The sequence below is a fragment of the Hevea brasiliensis genome, chromosome 16 (genome assembly GCF_030052815.1).
Source record: "Hevea brasiliensis isolate MT/VB/25A 57/8 chromosome 16, ASM3005281v1, whole genome shotgun sequence".
Taxonomy (NCBI): domain Eukaryota; kingdom Viridiplantae; phylum Streptophyta; class Magnoliopsida; order Malpighiales; family Euphorbiaceae; genus Hevea; species Hevea brasiliensis.
Window position 1 is genome coordinate 43,182,975 of NC_079508.1, and position 17,682 is coordinate 43,200,656.

Consider the following 17,682-nt stretch of genomic DNA (forward strand, 5'->3'; position numbering starts at 1 on the left):
ATATTTCTCTAAGGTTAGCAATTTAAATATTGGTGGAAAAACTTCAGATAACATCTCTTCACTTAGCGGTGAGCCATCCCCCATTCCGTAATCATCACCGTGAGAGGTTTTCTGGAACTTCTTGATTGCTCATGTGATTTTCTGGCTAAGGGAACTTAGTTCAGAATTTGATTCATCATCATCCGAGCATGCTCTTTTCACCTTACCTTTGTTGGTTCCAGATTTCACCTCTCTATTTGGCTTTCCAGATGGTTTGGTAGTTGTGGAAGGTGGAGGTGGCGATATTGTTACTGAAGTATCGAGGGTGCTACCCTTGATATTTTGTTCATATTCTTTTTTCAGAGATTCCAGCATAGCCTCCATTTCTTTGATTCTTCTGATCATAGATTCAGGATTAGAGAGGCCTATTGGTTGGGTTCCATGCGCTATTGCATTTGATTGTACGTGTATTACCATTGGCAGAGCGTCCATATCTCCTAGGATTTCTGATGCGTTAGCCATGGATTTGTTATTAAGGAAAAAAGGGGAATTTCTAGAAAAACCACAAACAGACATTTTAAAGGAAAGATGAGGAAAAAATAGTCGATGATTTTTTCCCACAGATAGCGCCAACTGATGTTGTCGTTGAATTCTTAGATGCTAGGTTCGATCGAGTTGATGGACTCCTTAAAACCAAAGAAAGGATGAGGGCCGGTAGTGGTTAGCAACCACTCCGATGCTCAAGTCAGCAATTTGATGATGGATTAAATATTAGTATAATGAGAGTGAATGTTTTGTTTATATATCTGTTTTTTAAGTTTTACCCTGTTTATATAGCGAATGGGATAAAATCTTGGCTTAATCTTTGTCGATTCTTTATTTAGGTTGTAACGGTAATTGTCCTCTAACAATGCTGGGATTTGGGCATGATCAAGGGAGTGATTGGTGGCGCAGTTTTCGTTTAGATCGAGCTTTTAAAGAGGGTACCGATCTTTTTAGGGCAAAGTGTGGCAATCTCGGAGATCGTCCCAGAGCTCAGCCTTCTTAATGACTTGAGATTGATCGTTCGAGCTCTAATCTATTGTAAGCTCGGATAGGCAGGCTGTCAAGCTCCTGGTTAGGTTTTTGGAGTCCTGATCGATTCTAAGCTCTTATGGCCGAGCTCTAGCTGGATCGGTTTATTTAGCCTTCTATATTAAATAATATATTATTAAATGTAAAATCATATTCGATATTATTAAAAAAATTTATATATTAGCACTTGAAATAAAGTTATAATTATTTTAAAATTTTTTATTTATAAAATTTTTTATTATGAAATCATATTATTAAAATAAAATAATAAATAATTTGTATGCCATAAGGGTAAAACTACTAATTTTATATGTAAGTCTATTATATATATATTTATTGTTATGTCTAATTTTCCATAATAATCCATAATAATTATCTGGAGCAGGAGTATTATACCAATTCGTAGCTAATAAATCGTAACATCTAAATTCTAAACCTGTCCGAAGAGTCAATAATCTCTCCGAATTTATCTAACAACAGTTTTAAACATTCCGTACTGTATAACGAACAAAGAACTGTTGGTGCTATCCATGCGTGAAAATTAATTTCTAAAAATGCTTCTTGAGAAAACAAAGCCTGGAAAGCTCAATTGCCTCTCAAACACCATTGTTTTGCCTAGTCTTCTCGTTCCATTCACACAATCTAAAACATCTTTCACTGCATTCCCTTCAACGTTAGCAGTTTCACCCCAACTTTCTCAACCATGTCTCCCATTTTTCTCTTTGGATTCGGTTGCCTATACAAAACTGGTTCAATTTTCTACCAAATCTGTGTCTTTCATCCAGGGCAAGCTTGCTCATTCCCACATGATAAAAACTGCTTTCAAGCCCTGCCTATTCTTGTTCAACAATCTTCTTAATATGTATGGTAAATGTGGCGAGATGGGTACTGCTCAAAAACTGTTTGATCGAATGCCTGAGCATAGTGTGATTTCTTATAATCTTTTGATTTCAGGGTATGCCGAGATGGGTTCTTTTGATAAGGCTATTGGTCTGTTTCTTGAAGCTAAAATGGCTTGTTTAAAGCTCGACAAGTTTAGTTATGCGGGAGTGCTAAGCGCTTGTGGTCAAACCGGGGATCTTGGAGTGGGTAAAGTGATTCATGGAATGGCTGTTGTTTGCGGGTTGGTTCGACAAGTGTTTCTGACCAATTTGTTTATTGATATGTATTGCAAATGTGGGAGGGTTGAGCAGGCAAGGCTTTTGTTTGAGTCTTCCGATGGGTTGGATATTGTTTCTTGGAATTCTTTGATTGCTGGGTATGTCAGAATTGGAGCATATGAGGAAACGTTGGAACTGTTAATAAAAATGCATCAAACTGGATTAAGCTTGAATTCTTTTACTCTTGGAAGTGCCTTAAAAGCTTGTTGTTCAAATCTCATTAACTTAATAGACTTTGGTAAAACACTTCATGGATACACTGTCAAACTTGGACTGGATTTGGATGTTGTCATTGGGACTGCATTGGTTGATATGTATGCGAAAACGGGGTTTCTGGATGATGCAATCCAAATTTTCAGAATGATTCCTAACCAAAATGTTGTGACGTATAACGCCATGATTGCTGGATTCATCCAAGTTGAGGCTGTTAGTAAAGAATGTGCGAATGATGCATTTAACCTTTTCTCTCAGATGCAAAGGAGGGGAGTAAAACCATCAAATTTTACATTTTCAAGCATAGTCAAAATTTGTAACCAAATTAAAGCATTTGAGTATGGAAAACAAATTCATGCCCAAATCTGCAAGAACAACATTCAATCTGATGAGTTCATTGGGAGCACCCTTATTGAATTATACTCCTTGTTGGGTTCAAGTGAGGATCAGTTGAAATGTTTTAATTCAACTCCCAAGTTAGATATTGTCTCATGGACTTCCATGATTGTTGGTCATGCTCAAAATGGGAACTTTGAAACTGCATTAGCTCTGTTTTATGAACTACTGGCATCTGGAAAGAAACCAGATGAGTTCATTATATCAACTATATTGGGTGCTTGTGCAGATTTGGCTGCAGAAAGATCTGGGGAGCAGGTCCAGGGATTTGCCACGAAGACTGGCATTGGGGTCTTCTCTATTGTTCAAAACTCACAAATTTCCATGTATGCCAAGTCTGGCAACATAAATTCTGCTAGGTTAACATTTGAAGAGATAAAGAATCCTGATGTGGTGTCCTGGTCAGTGATGATCTGTAGCAATGCACAACATGGACATGCAACAGATGCCTTGAACCTCTTTGAGTTGATGAAGAGTAGTGGAATTTTCCCAAACCATATTACATTCCTTGGAGTTTTAACTGCTTGTAGCCATGGTGGGCTTGTTGAAGAAGGACTGAGGTATAAAACCAGTGTCTTTTTTTATTCTTCTTCTTCTTTCTATTTTTATATTTTTTCCTTTTATTTGATGTTTTTGGTTTTGATAATGACTGAAATCTGCTTAATTCTTCAGGAAGATATGTAAGCATGTCTCCTTTCAAGACAATGAGAATGAGTGTCCTTACACAAATGGAAATGAAACTCCTGCTAAGTAGGAGTAATTTCAGTCTCTTACTGCTGGATTCTTCTTCAGAACCACCAGTAGAAATGCATATATATATATATATATATATATATATATATATATATATATATATTCATTTCTACTGTTGCATGTGCAAGAATCTGGTCTGTCAATGGGCTAGAGAACACAAACAAAGTTGAGGGTTGGAACCTTCTGTTTTATGGATTCTTATGTAGTAGAGCACTTCCCAGTAGTGGCTGCATGTAGATGAGATTCCTTGACTGAAATATGAGTAAAGTCCATTACATGCAAAACGACTATGCTAACCCACTAAAATAATTGAAACAACCAACATAAGATGTGTTTCAGGGTCTGGAAAAATGGAACTTGTCAAGCACTTTTCAGATCTCACATATCAAAACACTGAGGATTCTGTAAACTTATTTTTCTTTTAAACCAGTATGTCAACCTTCCTGCCTGTTGAAATTGCTGGAATTTTCAAGACAGATCTTCAAATCATTTTCAATCTGATTAAAAATGTCACTGAAACAATCCATTCAGTCATGCTTCTTATATTTTATACGTGTGTGGGTGTTTGTCTGTTAACTCATTATATAAATGGTTTCTCTTTCTCTTGTGACTGCAGATATTATGAAAGCATAAAGAAAGATTATGGCATGAAAACTAATGTAAAGCATTGTGCCTGTGTTGTTGACCTCCTTAGCCGTTCTGGAAGGCTGATGGATGCTGAAAATTTCATTTTGAACTCAGGTTTTAAAGATAATCCAGTGATGTGGCGAGCCCTTTTGAGCAGTTGCAGGGTTTATAAGGACACCGTTACTGGGAAACATGTTGCTGAGAAAGTAATTGAGCTTGACCCTCAGGAATCTTCATCTTATGTCCTTCTTTACAACATTTATACAGATGCTGGAATTGAATCACCTGCCAGGAAAATTAGAGAACTAATGACAGGTCGAGGGGTTAAGAAGGAACCTGGTCAGAGTTGGATTGAGGTAAGAAACAGGGTTCATTCTTTTGTGGTGGGTGATGTTTCTCACCCAATGAGCCAATTAATTTATATAACATTGGAAGAAATGTTAGACAAGATAAGGAAAATAGGTTATTTTGATCAGAACATTGTTTCCAGTCCCTCTGGAGCAGAAGTCAAGGACATCTCAATGGTCAATCATCACAGTGAAAAGCTAGCTGTGACTTTTGGAATGATCAGTTTGCCACCATCAGCTCCTGTGAAGGTCATGAAAAATTTGAGAGTCTGCCATGATTGCCATACAGCAATGAAGCTCTTCTCAAAAGTGGAAAAGCGAGAAATAATTCTTAGAGATCCGCTTCGTTTCCATCATTTCAGAGAAGGATCTTGTTCTTGTAAAGATTATTGGTAATTGAAGTAATGATTCCAGAAACAATTTTGTTTGCTGCAAAATGATTAGTAAGGTGAAAAAAATCCTTAAATTAGAAGTATCAATGGCTTACCATTGGCTTGGGAAGTGGACCAAGTTGAAAAGGAATCTGGAAGTGAGGAAAGTGATAAGAAATTAAGTACCTAATGTGAAAACCATGTTGGAACTCCAAATGGATAGAAAGAGTCCAGAAGTGGCTATGGCTTCCCTACCATGCTATCTTGTAATTGTTCTGAAAGCCTGTTGCATTTTGAACCCCTTCATCACTGCCAGCAAGAAGCCTGATTGTCTGTCCCATTTTAACAATTTCAGACCCCTGCTTGAACACATAGCTGGTGTAGGTATGTGTTATAACGTCAGTAATTTAGTTTTTGGTTATGAAAAATCTCACTCTAAACTGATCTACTTCTTTCCAACTCATGGAAGTAAGTGGTTACACTTTCTTTATTAATCAGATACTTCAAAAGCATAGTGAAGTTGGAAAGATCACAACTGAAAACCAATTTTAAGCGCTTTCCCTGTGTTGTTTCATCTAGGGCTGTGCTGGAAGGCTAGCTGATTTGAGGATGACCAGTAATTTGGTGAGGCTTTCTGGGTGCTTGCAGGTATTACAATCATATTTTCTCTGGGAAGCTTGTTGTAGAGTAACTGAGCTCTAGTTTATGATAGCCTCATCTTTTCTGCACCTTTTCATTCCTAAGAGATCCAGTGTCTTGCAGCATCTACGCTGTGGATGGAATATAACCACCTGCTTGGAAAATTAGATATCAAAGGGGGAAACCCAACTTAAAATGGACTAGATTGGAGTCATTGCTTTTGAGGAAGAAGAATAGTTAAACAAGATTGGAAAAGTGGTTACTGGTTACAGAAGATTTAAAAAGTAAGCTAAATTTTTGAGGTTTTCAGTGCCTCTGAAGCAGATTCAAGTGATGCTCAATGTTGATCTACCTCATATCTAATAGATTGTCAACATCAGCTCCCGGAGACTGATGAGGAAGTCAAGGTTCTGGTGCTAATTGCCTTACAGCAGTGAATCTCCTCTTCAGGGTTGAAGAGCAGTGATTGGTTTTTAGAGATATTTGTCTTCTTTATTATGGCAAAAGTTTCTTCTTCTTGTGGCAAATGCTTATAACTGTACTAATCTGTTTGCTTGGACTGTTCTTGTTTATATTTATTGTGGAGAAACTTGTTTCCAACAATTTAAGAATGAGTAGAAGACTTATGCCATTAAAATAATAGGATTCAACGATTTTGCTTCTTAGTCCCAATAACCAGTAGAAATCCTTATGCCATTCTAGCTTCAATGAATTTTATTATTAAAAGGTAAAGTCGTAGACTATTACTTGAGAAGAAAAGAAAAGAAAAGGAAATGCAGGCAACGAGTTTGCACTTTATTCTATCTTTTTGATATTAAATACTTGATCTATTCATAGACACCATGACAATGAATTTGTCCATGCTGTTTACCATCTGAAATAGTGCTATTTCTTTTTTTCTTTTATTTAAAGAGTATAAACATACATCTCCTGTCTTCATTTTAAAAGGGTTCTATTTATTCCTGACGGTATAAGAGTAGCATTGTTACTATCCCAATAAGAAAAGCTTGGCTTCATACAACTGCTTACTAGTGTTACTCTTCAAACAAAAACTTCCCAAATTTCCTTCTTCATCCTGTGTAGTTACCAGGCCCTGTTCTCCTCCTAACCCACCCTGGAAAACAAGTTATTTGTCACTTTTATATTAATGGAAAATGTAAATTCTCTTCCACAGTTTCTGTTGATCCTTCTGCGTTAGTGTTTGTTACCAGTTTGAATCCCTTAAATGGGCTATCCTCTGGAGTCTTTCGCTTCTTGATTGTTTTTTAAGTTCCTTGTGGATGGTTTATTAAGGATTTAGCATTTTGACATCTCTTTTAATTTATCATTTTCATTTTTACCAGGGATTTGATAAATCAGTGTCGAGAAGAATATTTTGGCTCACACTGTGGGGCCGTCATAGTACAGTTTTTAATAAAAAATATTTGTTCTCGACTTGTGGAATCAATAGTCCTAAAATCATAATTTATATTTTGTTGTGTAGATTTTTTAGCACTTCTACTGCTGCTAGAAGACCTTGATGTTCCCAGAAAGTTGCAGAAGTGCTTGGGTTAGTTTTGCTTTCTTTTGATATTATATCTTCTCTACTTTGGCTTTGGTCCCGTTTGGGGATTTAAAATAATCTTTTCTTTGTTATTTCAATATTAACTTTAAATTCTTTACAAGTTTGTGTGAGCTTTCCAAAATGGAACTCTTAACTCAGACACCATGTAAATCCGTGGTGTTCTGTCTGTTGCAATACTCTTTGTGCTTTTGAGAAATAACGGTTTATAAAGGAATCAGACCAAATGTTCACAATGGCATTCTTCTTAACAAAGATCAACTGTATCAACTTTAACCTAATCAAGCATTGCTTGGTTTCCCCGCCCTTGTGGGAGAAGGGGGTCTCCGTATACAGTCCAGACACTTGCCTCTCAACAGACCTAAAAAATGCAGAAGTATTTGGCCAAGAAAAGTTAAAGTCACGCAGTGCAATACAAGATAGACATAGAAATGCACTGCATCTAACAAAGCAGGATTCGCTAGGCGAGTGAATCTCTCCTCATTTAAATCACAATTCTGATAGCCCATTTGATTTGGCATAATAAATGCTGAAAAATCTTTTCTTGGTTATCAGCCTTAGTCATCCACCAATACTATCGTTCATGATAATGATAATGCTACATTTAACGTTATTCAATTTTTTGCTTGATGCAGCTGAGGTGCTATCATTACACATTTAAAAAAAGTTAGGAAATTATAAGTCTCTAATTACCATTTTTCTTGTCTCTACTTAGAAATTTGTTTATGAAATAGTTTTGAGTTGTTCACCAATTGTACAACTTTATTGTACCATCTCACCTTTCATTTTCCTACCCTTGTCGCTTATAAATCTGTAGGTCACTTGTCATGGATAGGAGAAAGGTGAAGCATGAATTGATTTCCAATGGATCCGCTGCGAAAGTGACCTTGAAAACAAGGAGGGCCAGTCTGCTAAAGAAGCTTAAGGAACTGACTACTCTTTGTGGAGTTACTGCATGTGCAATCATTTTCAGTGATTATAATTCCTCTCCGGATGTTTGGCCTTCTCATTCAGAAGCTGTTTGTGAGCTTGAAAAATTCAAGAATTTGCCTCCAAAGAACAAGGTAAGTACATGTTGGACCACGAATCTTTTCTTACCAGAAACATATCCAGGTTGAGTGAGAAATTGGGGAAACAAAAGAAGAAAAATGAAAGAATTGAATTGGAACTTGTTTTTGCTGAGTGCATCACAGGTAAGAATTTGCACCCTTTGAATATTTTGAAGAATATGAATGACATGGATCATTTGTTGAAGGAAAATCTTGGGTTGATCACCAACAGGATCGAGCGCGCAATGGATGAGATTGAAGAGTAGTTCTTCTTGGTTTAGAGAAAGTGGGATGTTTAAAGAATAATATTCAGGCGACACCTCTTTTAGGAACCTTTTTTTGTTCCTGAGAACATAAAAGTTCATGGGAGAAAGATTCAAATATATTGTTATTCTATAAATGCTTTTGCCTTATTCTCTAAGTTTTCATTTTCCTTTTCCTTTGAATATCTTAGCGAAGTTATGTAGTTTCTTTCCTTGCTTTTTTTCCTCCTTAAACAAAATTTTTATTGCTCTTATTATTATTATTATTATTATTATTAGTTAATAATAATAATAATAATAATAATAATAATAATAATAATTTACTTTTCCTCATTAAATTTTTTTACTTAGATCAATTTATTATGAACTTAAAATATAAAATATATGGTGAAATTTACTTATAAATATATAAATCTCATACATTTATGCCTTAAATTTATAACGAATCAAAAATTTTCCCCGCTTTAACCACATGCAAACTTCATCTCTATATCTATTTACCATGAGTTAATATATATATATATATATATATATATATATATATATATATATATATTCTAATTTTAAAGTTTAGTTTAAATTTTAAAATTTTAAATTTAATTTATCCACTAAATTATTATAAAAAAATTTATTTATTATTTTCAAATTATAACTCAAATGATTTAGATTGTAGAATCTTATTTAAATATTATATAATAGATAAATCAAAAGTTTATTTGTGATTAAGGTTTTAAACCTTTTGAATCTTATCTATACATTTTTTTAGATATTTTATAATACTAACTTGTAAAGTATGTGTACTGGCTTGCAGTTTAATTTATAATGATTTTACTTTATCATTTCTCAATTTAGATAATAATATCACAGTAAACTCTCTATTTTAATTTGTATTATAAAAATTTATCAATTTCAATTTAATATATATTTTTTTAAAATTTTTATAAAAGTATTAATAATAAATCATAAATAATAATGGTATAATTTTTCTTTTAAACTTTTATAATTAATTCAAAATTTGAAAATTTTGTTTATTCTTGTTTTATCTGAAATAAAATCATAATTTTAGAGATAATTTAAAATTTTTATAAATATTTACAATTATTTATTTAATTTATCTTATTAAAAATTTATACAATAATAATAATTATTATTATTCAAATGAAAATTTTATGGCATCACCTTTACTTGTATCGCTTTTTAATTCAATTTTATATTGATATCCACAAAATTCACCTCCAATGCATCTTAATTCCTTTGGTTTTATTTTAATGGAAGGAAAATCTAATAATAACCTTTTTTTTTCATGATATTCAAGCTCTAATTAAATATGAATTTTTTTATTTTTTATTTATTGAAATTATATACAATTTTTGTTTTTATATTTTAATATTAAATTATTATTTAGTATATTATGTATTAAAATTATTTATATATTAAAAATGAAGTTTAGAAATTTTTTTAATGTAAATTAAAATTAAAGAGTGACTTGATATATTTATCTAAATTTAAGAGATTTTCGTTCTAATTTGACTTAATATATTTATCTAAATTTATTATTAATTTGAATATCAAAATAGCTATCGAATAACTACTGTACCCCACCTTATTCTTCAATTTCAAATAATATAAAGACTTGATATCCATCATACGGTGACACAGTGAACTACGATAATATCATCTCTTATCATAAAAGTGATAAATTACATAATATAGATAAATGATAAGATTTAAATTATAATTTATTTTATTTTTTTATAATTATTTTTTACAATAATTAATTTCAATTAAAATTACAACTTTAAATATTATAATTATAAAATCGATTTCATTACCGTTAAATTAGAATTTATTGTTTTCACTTCACTTTCCTTTTATAATTTAAAATGAAAAAAATTAACCAAACTAGAAGCTAAGAGTCAAATAAAATGAAAAAAAAAATAAAATAAAATAACGGACGTAAAAGAAGAGGTAATGTATGGTAGGGCCCAATTATAGGGGATGGGACAGGCTAAATGTAAAGTGGGTCCCATAAATTTTAAAAAATCAGAAGAAAAAAAATAATAATTTGGTGATTGGTGTGCGTCTCAATCTCTGACTCTCACTGTTTCCGAACATAGGGACTCGCACTTTCAGTAGTACATATTTAGGTGGGACCCACAAGAAGAGGGAGGAGCAGGAGCAGGAGCAATCAGCCTCCAACCTACGTGTGGTTCCCACTTCTAGGTCTCTCTGTCACTCTGACGCACACATTTCTCTTTGTCTCCTCCCTCTGTCAACCTTTTTTCCATAAAATAAATAATTAGCAGATTTTTGTCTTTCTAACGCACTCTTAACACTTGAATGACAATGGGAGAGAAAAGTGGGGATCCCTTTAGGTGGATTGGACTTTTTGGATGCCAGTGAGCAAACCAAAGCCCTGCCCTTTCTTTTTTAAGAGAAGAAGGCCTTTTCAGTTTTCTTAGGCTTCAGCTTTTATAGCCAGGAGGAACTAGGGTCGGATTCTCTCTGTTTTCTGGCTGGTTACGGTTATTGGAGGTCGAATGATATCAAATCTTCCTGTGTTTCTTTTGTTTTTCTCTGAAAGCTGAAGCTGGTGTACTACTTGCTTTACAATTGGTATTCTCTCAGAACAGGTACCCACTAATGACACAGGTAGTAGCTTGTTTATTTGTTTCTTCTCATCTTTAATAAGCTCTATTTGTCCGTTTCCGTTCTGGGTTTCTGTTGAATTTCTATATTTGGTTTCTGAGAAAACCGTCGTCAGGGGGAAAGGAAATGAAACGGCAACTTCTCTTTGTCTAATGGGTTTTCTCGTTTGGGGTTCCATTTTTTTTTTTTTAATTTCCATTTTTTCACGTGTGTGTAAATATGAAGACAAACACACAGACAGACACGAAATGTTTTAAATCTTCATTGTGCTTTGTTTGGCTATTGAGAAAATGCAGGAAAATAAATAAGAATTCAAGAAATATGTAAATTCTCAAGAGGAGTGTGATTGAATCTAGTTTTTGTCCCATTAGTTTACAGATGGTTTTGTCATTTTTAGGTTTCGGATGGATCTTATTTTAAGACTTGATGAAGTTTTCAATGAAATTTTAGAGAAATGGACATTAATAATCTCAGTTTATAATTTTTATGTGAACTTCTTTTGCTGGCCGATGATTTCTAAGCGTCAATTGGCAGGGCTTTCATTAATTAGATTCTTGGTTAGAATTGGATTCTTTAAAACAATAACAAGGTGCCTCTTGAGGTTTTTGTTTGTTCTTGGTTAAATTATTTTCACTGGGAAATTATGGGATTGGCCATAGAAGGGAAAGGTTTCATCTTTGGACAGTTTATGAACCTCAACTTATTTTCTTCCAAATAGTGTGGAGGGTTGCCTTGAGCTAAAGCAGCAAATTGAGGCTGTGAATATGTGTTGTATCTGACCTTTCCTCTGTTCTCTGCTGTAAGCTACTTTTATATTTACATATTAGATTTTCCTACTCATAATGATTTTACTCATGTAGCTACTGCTTTATATATCTTTCCTTCTGGGGATGCCTTGTTTCTTGTTAAGCTTGCCGATTCATGAGATGATGGATGTATGTATATTTCTCTCTATTTGTGTATATGTGTCCGTATGGATGTCTGCATGAGAGGAGGGGACATGTTACTTTTGCAATTCAAGTATGTAACCACTCTCTGTGACCTTGATTTGCTGCAATACTATTGTGCTTTATTATGAATAAGTAGGCAAGTAGCTATAGTTTTATTATAGCACTAGGAAATATCTGATTCAATTTGATAACTTGATAACTAAAGCCAAAGAAGAGATGATGATAGCTTATCCAGAGAACTGATTCACACTCAAGGAATCATAATCTGCATGTTTTGTTAGATGAGTGAAGAAAATCACTAAACGCTCCAACCTGTAAATTCAAATAATTTGATTTAGACTGTGATGGAACTAGCAATTATCGGTGAAATGTGGATTGTTTTTGGAGGTTCTTGGTCGTAGATATTTTAATGTGGATTTTATGGACCATATTCTCAAAAAGTAGAATGGAATGCAAACTGACATAATGCTTTGTTTTCCCCCTGTTTGGAATCTAGAATTCTACAAAAATTCAATTCATTTGATTTCTTTTTTATCAATTCTCATATTTGGAATGAAAGAATTCAATTCTTTTTAACATAAAAAAAAATCATTTTCAAAGAAATAGAAATCAAGTGAGATTGTGTGAGAATTCATTTGAATTCTTTTCTTGCAAAAGATTTAGTCCAAACGAAGCCTCTACGAATTTTTTTTTGCTTTTAGTTTGTAGGTCTGAATTCATATGAAGATATAATAATGGTTATGCAGACTGATTTACCATAGATCATCATACTGTTTTAAGAGTTGCTAGATAAAGTTTTGTAGAGGTGATGTGAAATAAAGGCAACAACTTGTTCTGCCTTTAATTGTCCACATAATGTGGTTGGCCATTCATTGCAAAAGGATAAATATGGACTTCTCCTGTTCTCCCGCTTTCTTTTACATTATTCCAATCTTACCTAGTTAGTAGTTAATCATGATTATTGCATTTCCATTTCTGCTAGGCCCTTGTTTGGGCATGGGACTTGTCAAGTGTTTCTCTGATGCTAGATGGAAAGTGCTCTTTGGAACTACTGCCTCTTTCCTTGAAACTTGACATCTTCATTCTTATTGAATGAAAAAAGAAAAAGGAAAAAAAATGAGCCCTACATTTTGTTACTAACCAATCTATGATTGATATTTAATTGTTGCAGGAAGCATGCTTGTCCTTGAATGATCATGTGATTAATTGAAACTAAGAAATCGAGCTGTGGAGTTGTATTTTGATATTCAAGTTCAGTGACTGATGGACTTGATAACTTTGCATGGAGAAAGTGGCCTATGATGCAAAATGAATCATGAGTGCTTGTATGTGTTATTCAAGTGATATGCTTTTTGCTAGATTTTCTGTGACAATGTGCAGTTCAATTGCACAAAGCATTTTAATATCAGTGATGTTCCTTTGATCAGAGTTGCCGGCCATTGACCAAAACGCACTCTTGGCTACAGTTATCCGCCTTAAAGTTATATTAGACTAAAGATGGATCAGCATTCAGCATAATCTAAATGCAAGTGGAATGGCTGGTTTTGGGCACTTTTGTTCACCTGAAGAGGCAGATTGTTTAGGGAAGGCAAAGAGCTTATCTGATTCTTATAGAGTACCTGCTGGTGGAGATACTGGATTGGGTAAGCAGATGCGTGGTTCTGTTTCTGACCCTGAAATCAGTAGTTGTGAATCTGCACAATCAACAAAAATGGAAAGGAAGCATTTAATTCATGATCATACTTCTTCAATTTATTGTGGCATAGAAAATGCTGGTGATTCGGCACTATTATCTTCTGTTTCTCCTTCAAGAAGTTCAGAACTTAAGAAAAAGAACCGTGTTGAAAGAACTTGTGGGGTAGTGCCAAGCAGTGGAAATCCAAGGGATTGTGATGTATCTGCTTCTTCACCCTGGGTTATTGATTCTACACATAATGTTTCGATGAAGAATGATTTCAGCTTGGAGGGAAGGCAAACTCTCAGCAAAGAAACCAATGAATTAACAGGTGGAAGAATGAAGGAGCTACATGTAGATGAAAACGGATTGAAGTCCGTGATACTGGCAACTTATCATAACAAGCAACTTAAAACTGAGTCCTCCTCTTCCAACTCAATACGTGTGATCCTTCCAAGCTCTTCAAATGACAGCTGTCAGGAAACATCAGTGGATGCCAAGTCAAGTGAGCTTAGTAAGCCTTGTGGTATTGATACTTCCACATGTAGTAACTTAACTTGCAGCCTGGAGGAGCCTGCAGTAAAAAATTCACTACTGTGTATGGCAGTGCAAATTCATGTAGGCTTTTCACCTGAAAAGCAAGGCCATATGCGTGACCCTTCAAAAATTGTTGACAATGCTGGAGCAAGAGATTGTCATAAGCTTGTAGAGATGATTGCAGATGGTAATTCCATGTTCTTGGAGAAAGGTGACCTTCAGAAATCCATTTCACCCAAGAAAGAAAATGCAGAGTTTGCTGAAGTGAAGCCATGGAATGAGTTAAACCAAAGAGTTGTAAGTGATGTGGAGCAAGAAGTTGGGATGTACAATGAGGCCTCAGGAAGTTGCTCTGCTATACAAGACAGATGTGGCGAGATTGTTCATCCGAGCTCTGTTGATTCTTCTGTTTCAAATAAATGGAGCTTAACAGAAACTGGAAGCAAAATCCAGTCTGGCTATAAACGAGATAGGTATGATAGGTTTGGTTCCACCAATGGTGAGGTGAGTCTGGAAATGTCAACTAGAAATGAGGAGTTGTGCATAGAAGTTAAAGAGCCATCACAATACAGGGATGATGTGAAGAAGCACAAAACTAATGATTGCATGCATGGGCAGGGATCATCTCCTTTTATTACAGAATCAGAAGATATAACTGCTAATGACCAGCCTACTGGTGTTTCTGGAATTGATCTTAATGAAACTATCCTTGCAAATGAAGTGGATTACCAGAAGCAATCAATCAACGAAGTTATATCTTTGCATGCAGAAATTGTGTCAAAGCCAATACCTATGGTGGCTAAATCTGGAATGCCTATATGCTTACCTAAACTCCATATACAACTTGATGGGAACGCAGCTGGCTGGAGGGGATCTGCTGCAACTAGTGCTTTTCGGCCAGCTTCTGTTCTTGAAAGCACAAAAAGGATCAAGGCATCATCTCCTTTGGACAGTAACAATGGTTCAAAATCTTCACAGGTTAATTGGATTGACCTCAACGTTTCTGCTGAAGGAGGTGATAGTGAAACAGAACTACTTCCAGAGAAATGCCTTCGAGCAGTGTCAAGTTTCCCTTCTGAAGACTGTTCTATGGAGGTTAGTTCATCACAAGCAGAAAAGTTCAAAGTGGACCTCAATTGTGTCAGTGAAAATGATGAAAATTCTCATCAACGGTGTGCACCAGCATCATTATCAAGAGGCTCTGTTAAGAATTTTGATTTAAATGATGACCCAACATCTGCAGATATCTGTAGTGATTCTTACCCGCTAGCACTGGGGACCTCAGCATTGAGAGACGAAGTGTTTGGTGATTCGGTAGTTACTTTCCAGGGAAATGCAAAACAACAGAAATTTAATGCTGTAGAATCATCACACAGGGGAAATTTAAGTACAATGCAGAGATTTAATCATGGTGAGGGCAAACCCTTCCTGATGACTGCATCCACTATCCTTCCCTCAGTTGAACAAATGCAAACCGCTATTTCCCAGCAGCAAAGGCCAACTTATGCATCATATCCACCTCCATCATCTTTTCCACATACATTGTTATGTAATAATGCATTCTTCATTGACCCTAACAACCGCATATCCTCAAATGACTATCCTCCTGGTGCCATTTCATACAACATAATAAACCCACAAGTAACTGCCTTTTTCCCGGGTATCTTTGGTTCCAATGCCCTCTCTGCCTTTTCTGGGACTCCGCATCTCATGCAGGGTCATGTTAGACCCTGCTTCAATGACATTGCAATCATGAGGCCCAATTTTGGGCCAAATGGAGGGATAACTTCATCAGAGACTGGAAGCTGGGGAGTAAATGGCAGACAACTCTCAATTCCTATAAATAATGCAACAACAGAAGATCAAATGAGATCTTTCCAACAGCATGCTTTGTCTGCTGCACCCATGAAGATGGAACCAATGGGGGGATGGGAATCTTACCAACCTGGCTTTAGACCAATGACTTCTTGGCGCTAGGTCTCCAAGAAGGTGAAGTTTCTAGTCGGTAAATTTTTACCCGGAACACATTTATATTTGCTTTTGCAGTTCAATTGTTTAACTTGGCCAATGGCCACAGTATTTAAGAGGAGTTGAACATTTTTAAGCTTCCACGAGTATGAGCTAAGAATGAATGCTTCTGTCATTCTTGATATTTGACAAGCATACGTTATAATTTTTTCAGGATAGTGCTGTTGCTGCAGTCTTTGCTTCAGTTCTACTTTCTTCTTGTTTACTTGCCAAGTGGGACTCAATTTTATTTTTATTTACATTATCTAACAATAACTATAATTGAAATAGTGAAAAAAAGACTGCCACTAGTTTGAGGTGTCACACTTGATCATCTTACCTGTTTGACATTACGTTTAGGGGTTACGTTTAGAGAGCTGAAATTACTTTTTGGAATAAAAGTATTATTTTAAATGCCGTTGAAAAAAGTAGTTTTGAAAAAAATTATTTTGATATTTTAGTGTTCTTATAATTAAAATTTATCAAATTTAATTTTAAATTATTTTTTAATACTCTCTAATTAGTATATTTAAAAAAGTGATTTTGTTAACAATAGTTTTAACAACAATACTAGCTCAAACTCTTGTTATAGACGGTCACGCTCAGGTAGGAATGGCACAGTCAAAATTGAATAGAAATTGAATCAGCGCCTGTCAAATTAGGATTTGAAAATCAAAATTATTTTGGATCAAACTGAATTGATTTAAGTTAAAAATTAATTTAAAAAAAATAAAAATTCTAGCTGTTGGATTTAATTAAATTGAATCTAACCAATTAGATTAAAATAAAACTAAAACTAAGACAGTAAATTGAGGGAAATCCTTTGATTTGATTTTGAGTTCTTAGCCTTGAAGATTAGTGTCGCAAGGGTTTTGCGGTCGCTGGACGATTCTCACCGAAGTAGGAAAAGTGAGGAGTCTCCATTTTAATTTTGAGGGAAATTAAAGAAAACCGTTTGTAAATATTAAAAATCACTTTGAAAACAGAGATTCTAGGTTCGGGGTTCGTATACGGGTGGGGAAGGTGTTAGGCACTCTACCTCGTCCCTCAACGAGGGTAAGCTGATTTAATATTGTGCTCTTTATAAATTGAAATTGATAATTTGGGGGTTAGAATGATGATGTTAATCTTTTGTATGGATAAAAGTAATGTTTGATATTTCACTATTACGGGTTGCCTAAGAACACGAGTACATGAGATGACCCTTCAATGAATAGGTGTTGTGTAATAGGTGTTTAGGGGGTTAATATGAATACTGAAGTTGTGATATTCTTAGGGGGAATTTTTGTCCTATAAATATGAGTGCCTTGAGGAGGACTCTCCATCGGGCCTCAACCTAATATTCGGGATACTTTGGGAAGAACTCTCTCGCCGATCCCTTGGTGTATTAAGAATTTAATTCGAGAGCTCGGGTAAGAACTCTCCTCTAATC

General features: G+C 34.8%; 2 protein-coding genes across 6 annotated transcripts; both read left to right on the forward strand.

Moving 5' to 3' along the window:
- Positions 1-1,478: 1,478 nt before the first annotated feature.
- LOC110643539 (pentatricopeptide repeat-containing protein At3g13880) lies at positions 1,479-8,552 on the forward strand. 3 transcript variants are annotated; one of them, XM_058138302.1, is made up of 6 exons: positions 1,479-3,382; positions 4,192-5,304; positions 5,500-5,568; positions 5,683-7,108; positions 7,938-8,184; positions 8,314-8,552. In XM_058138302.1, the coding sequence occupies exons 1-2, from the start codon at positions 1,608-1,610 to the stop codon at positions 4,943-4,945; spliced, it is 2,529 nt and encodes an 842-aa protein (XP_057994285.1). In that variant the 5' UTR covers positions 1,479-1,607; the 3' UTR covers positions 4,946-5,304; positions 5,500-5,568; positions 5,683-7,108; positions 7,938-8,184; positions 8,314-8,552. The 3 variants fall into 3 exon arrangements, with proteins under 3 accessions (XP_057994285.1, XP_057994284.1, XP_021651644.2); XM_058138301.1 differs by having other exon boundaries at positions 7,938-8,552; XM_021795952.2 differs by having other exon boundaries at positions 7,043-7,108; positions 7,938-8,552.
- Positions 8,553-10,748: 2,196 nt separating this feature from the next.
- LOC110643549 (uncharacterized) lies at positions 10,749-16,424 on the forward strand. 3 transcript variants are annotated; one of them, XM_021795965.2, is made up of 3 exons: positions 10,749-11,065; positions 13,203-13,356; positions 13,459-16,424. In XM_021795965.2, exon 3 carries the CDS (start codon positions 13,566-13,568, stop codon positions 16,218-16,220), a length of 2,655 nt encoding a protein of 884 aa, XP_021651657.2. In that variant the 5' UTR covers positions 10,749-11,065; positions 13,203-13,356; positions 13,459-13,565; the 3' UTR covers positions 16,221-16,424. The 3 variants fall into 3 exon arrangements, with proteins under 3 accessions (XP_021651657.2, XP_021651665.2, XP_021651675.2); XM_021795973.2 differs by having other exon boundaries at positions 10,749-11,084; positions 13,203-16,424; XM_021795983.2 differs by lacking the exon at positions 13,203-13,356.
- Positions 16,425-17,682: the final 1,258 nt, after the last annotated feature.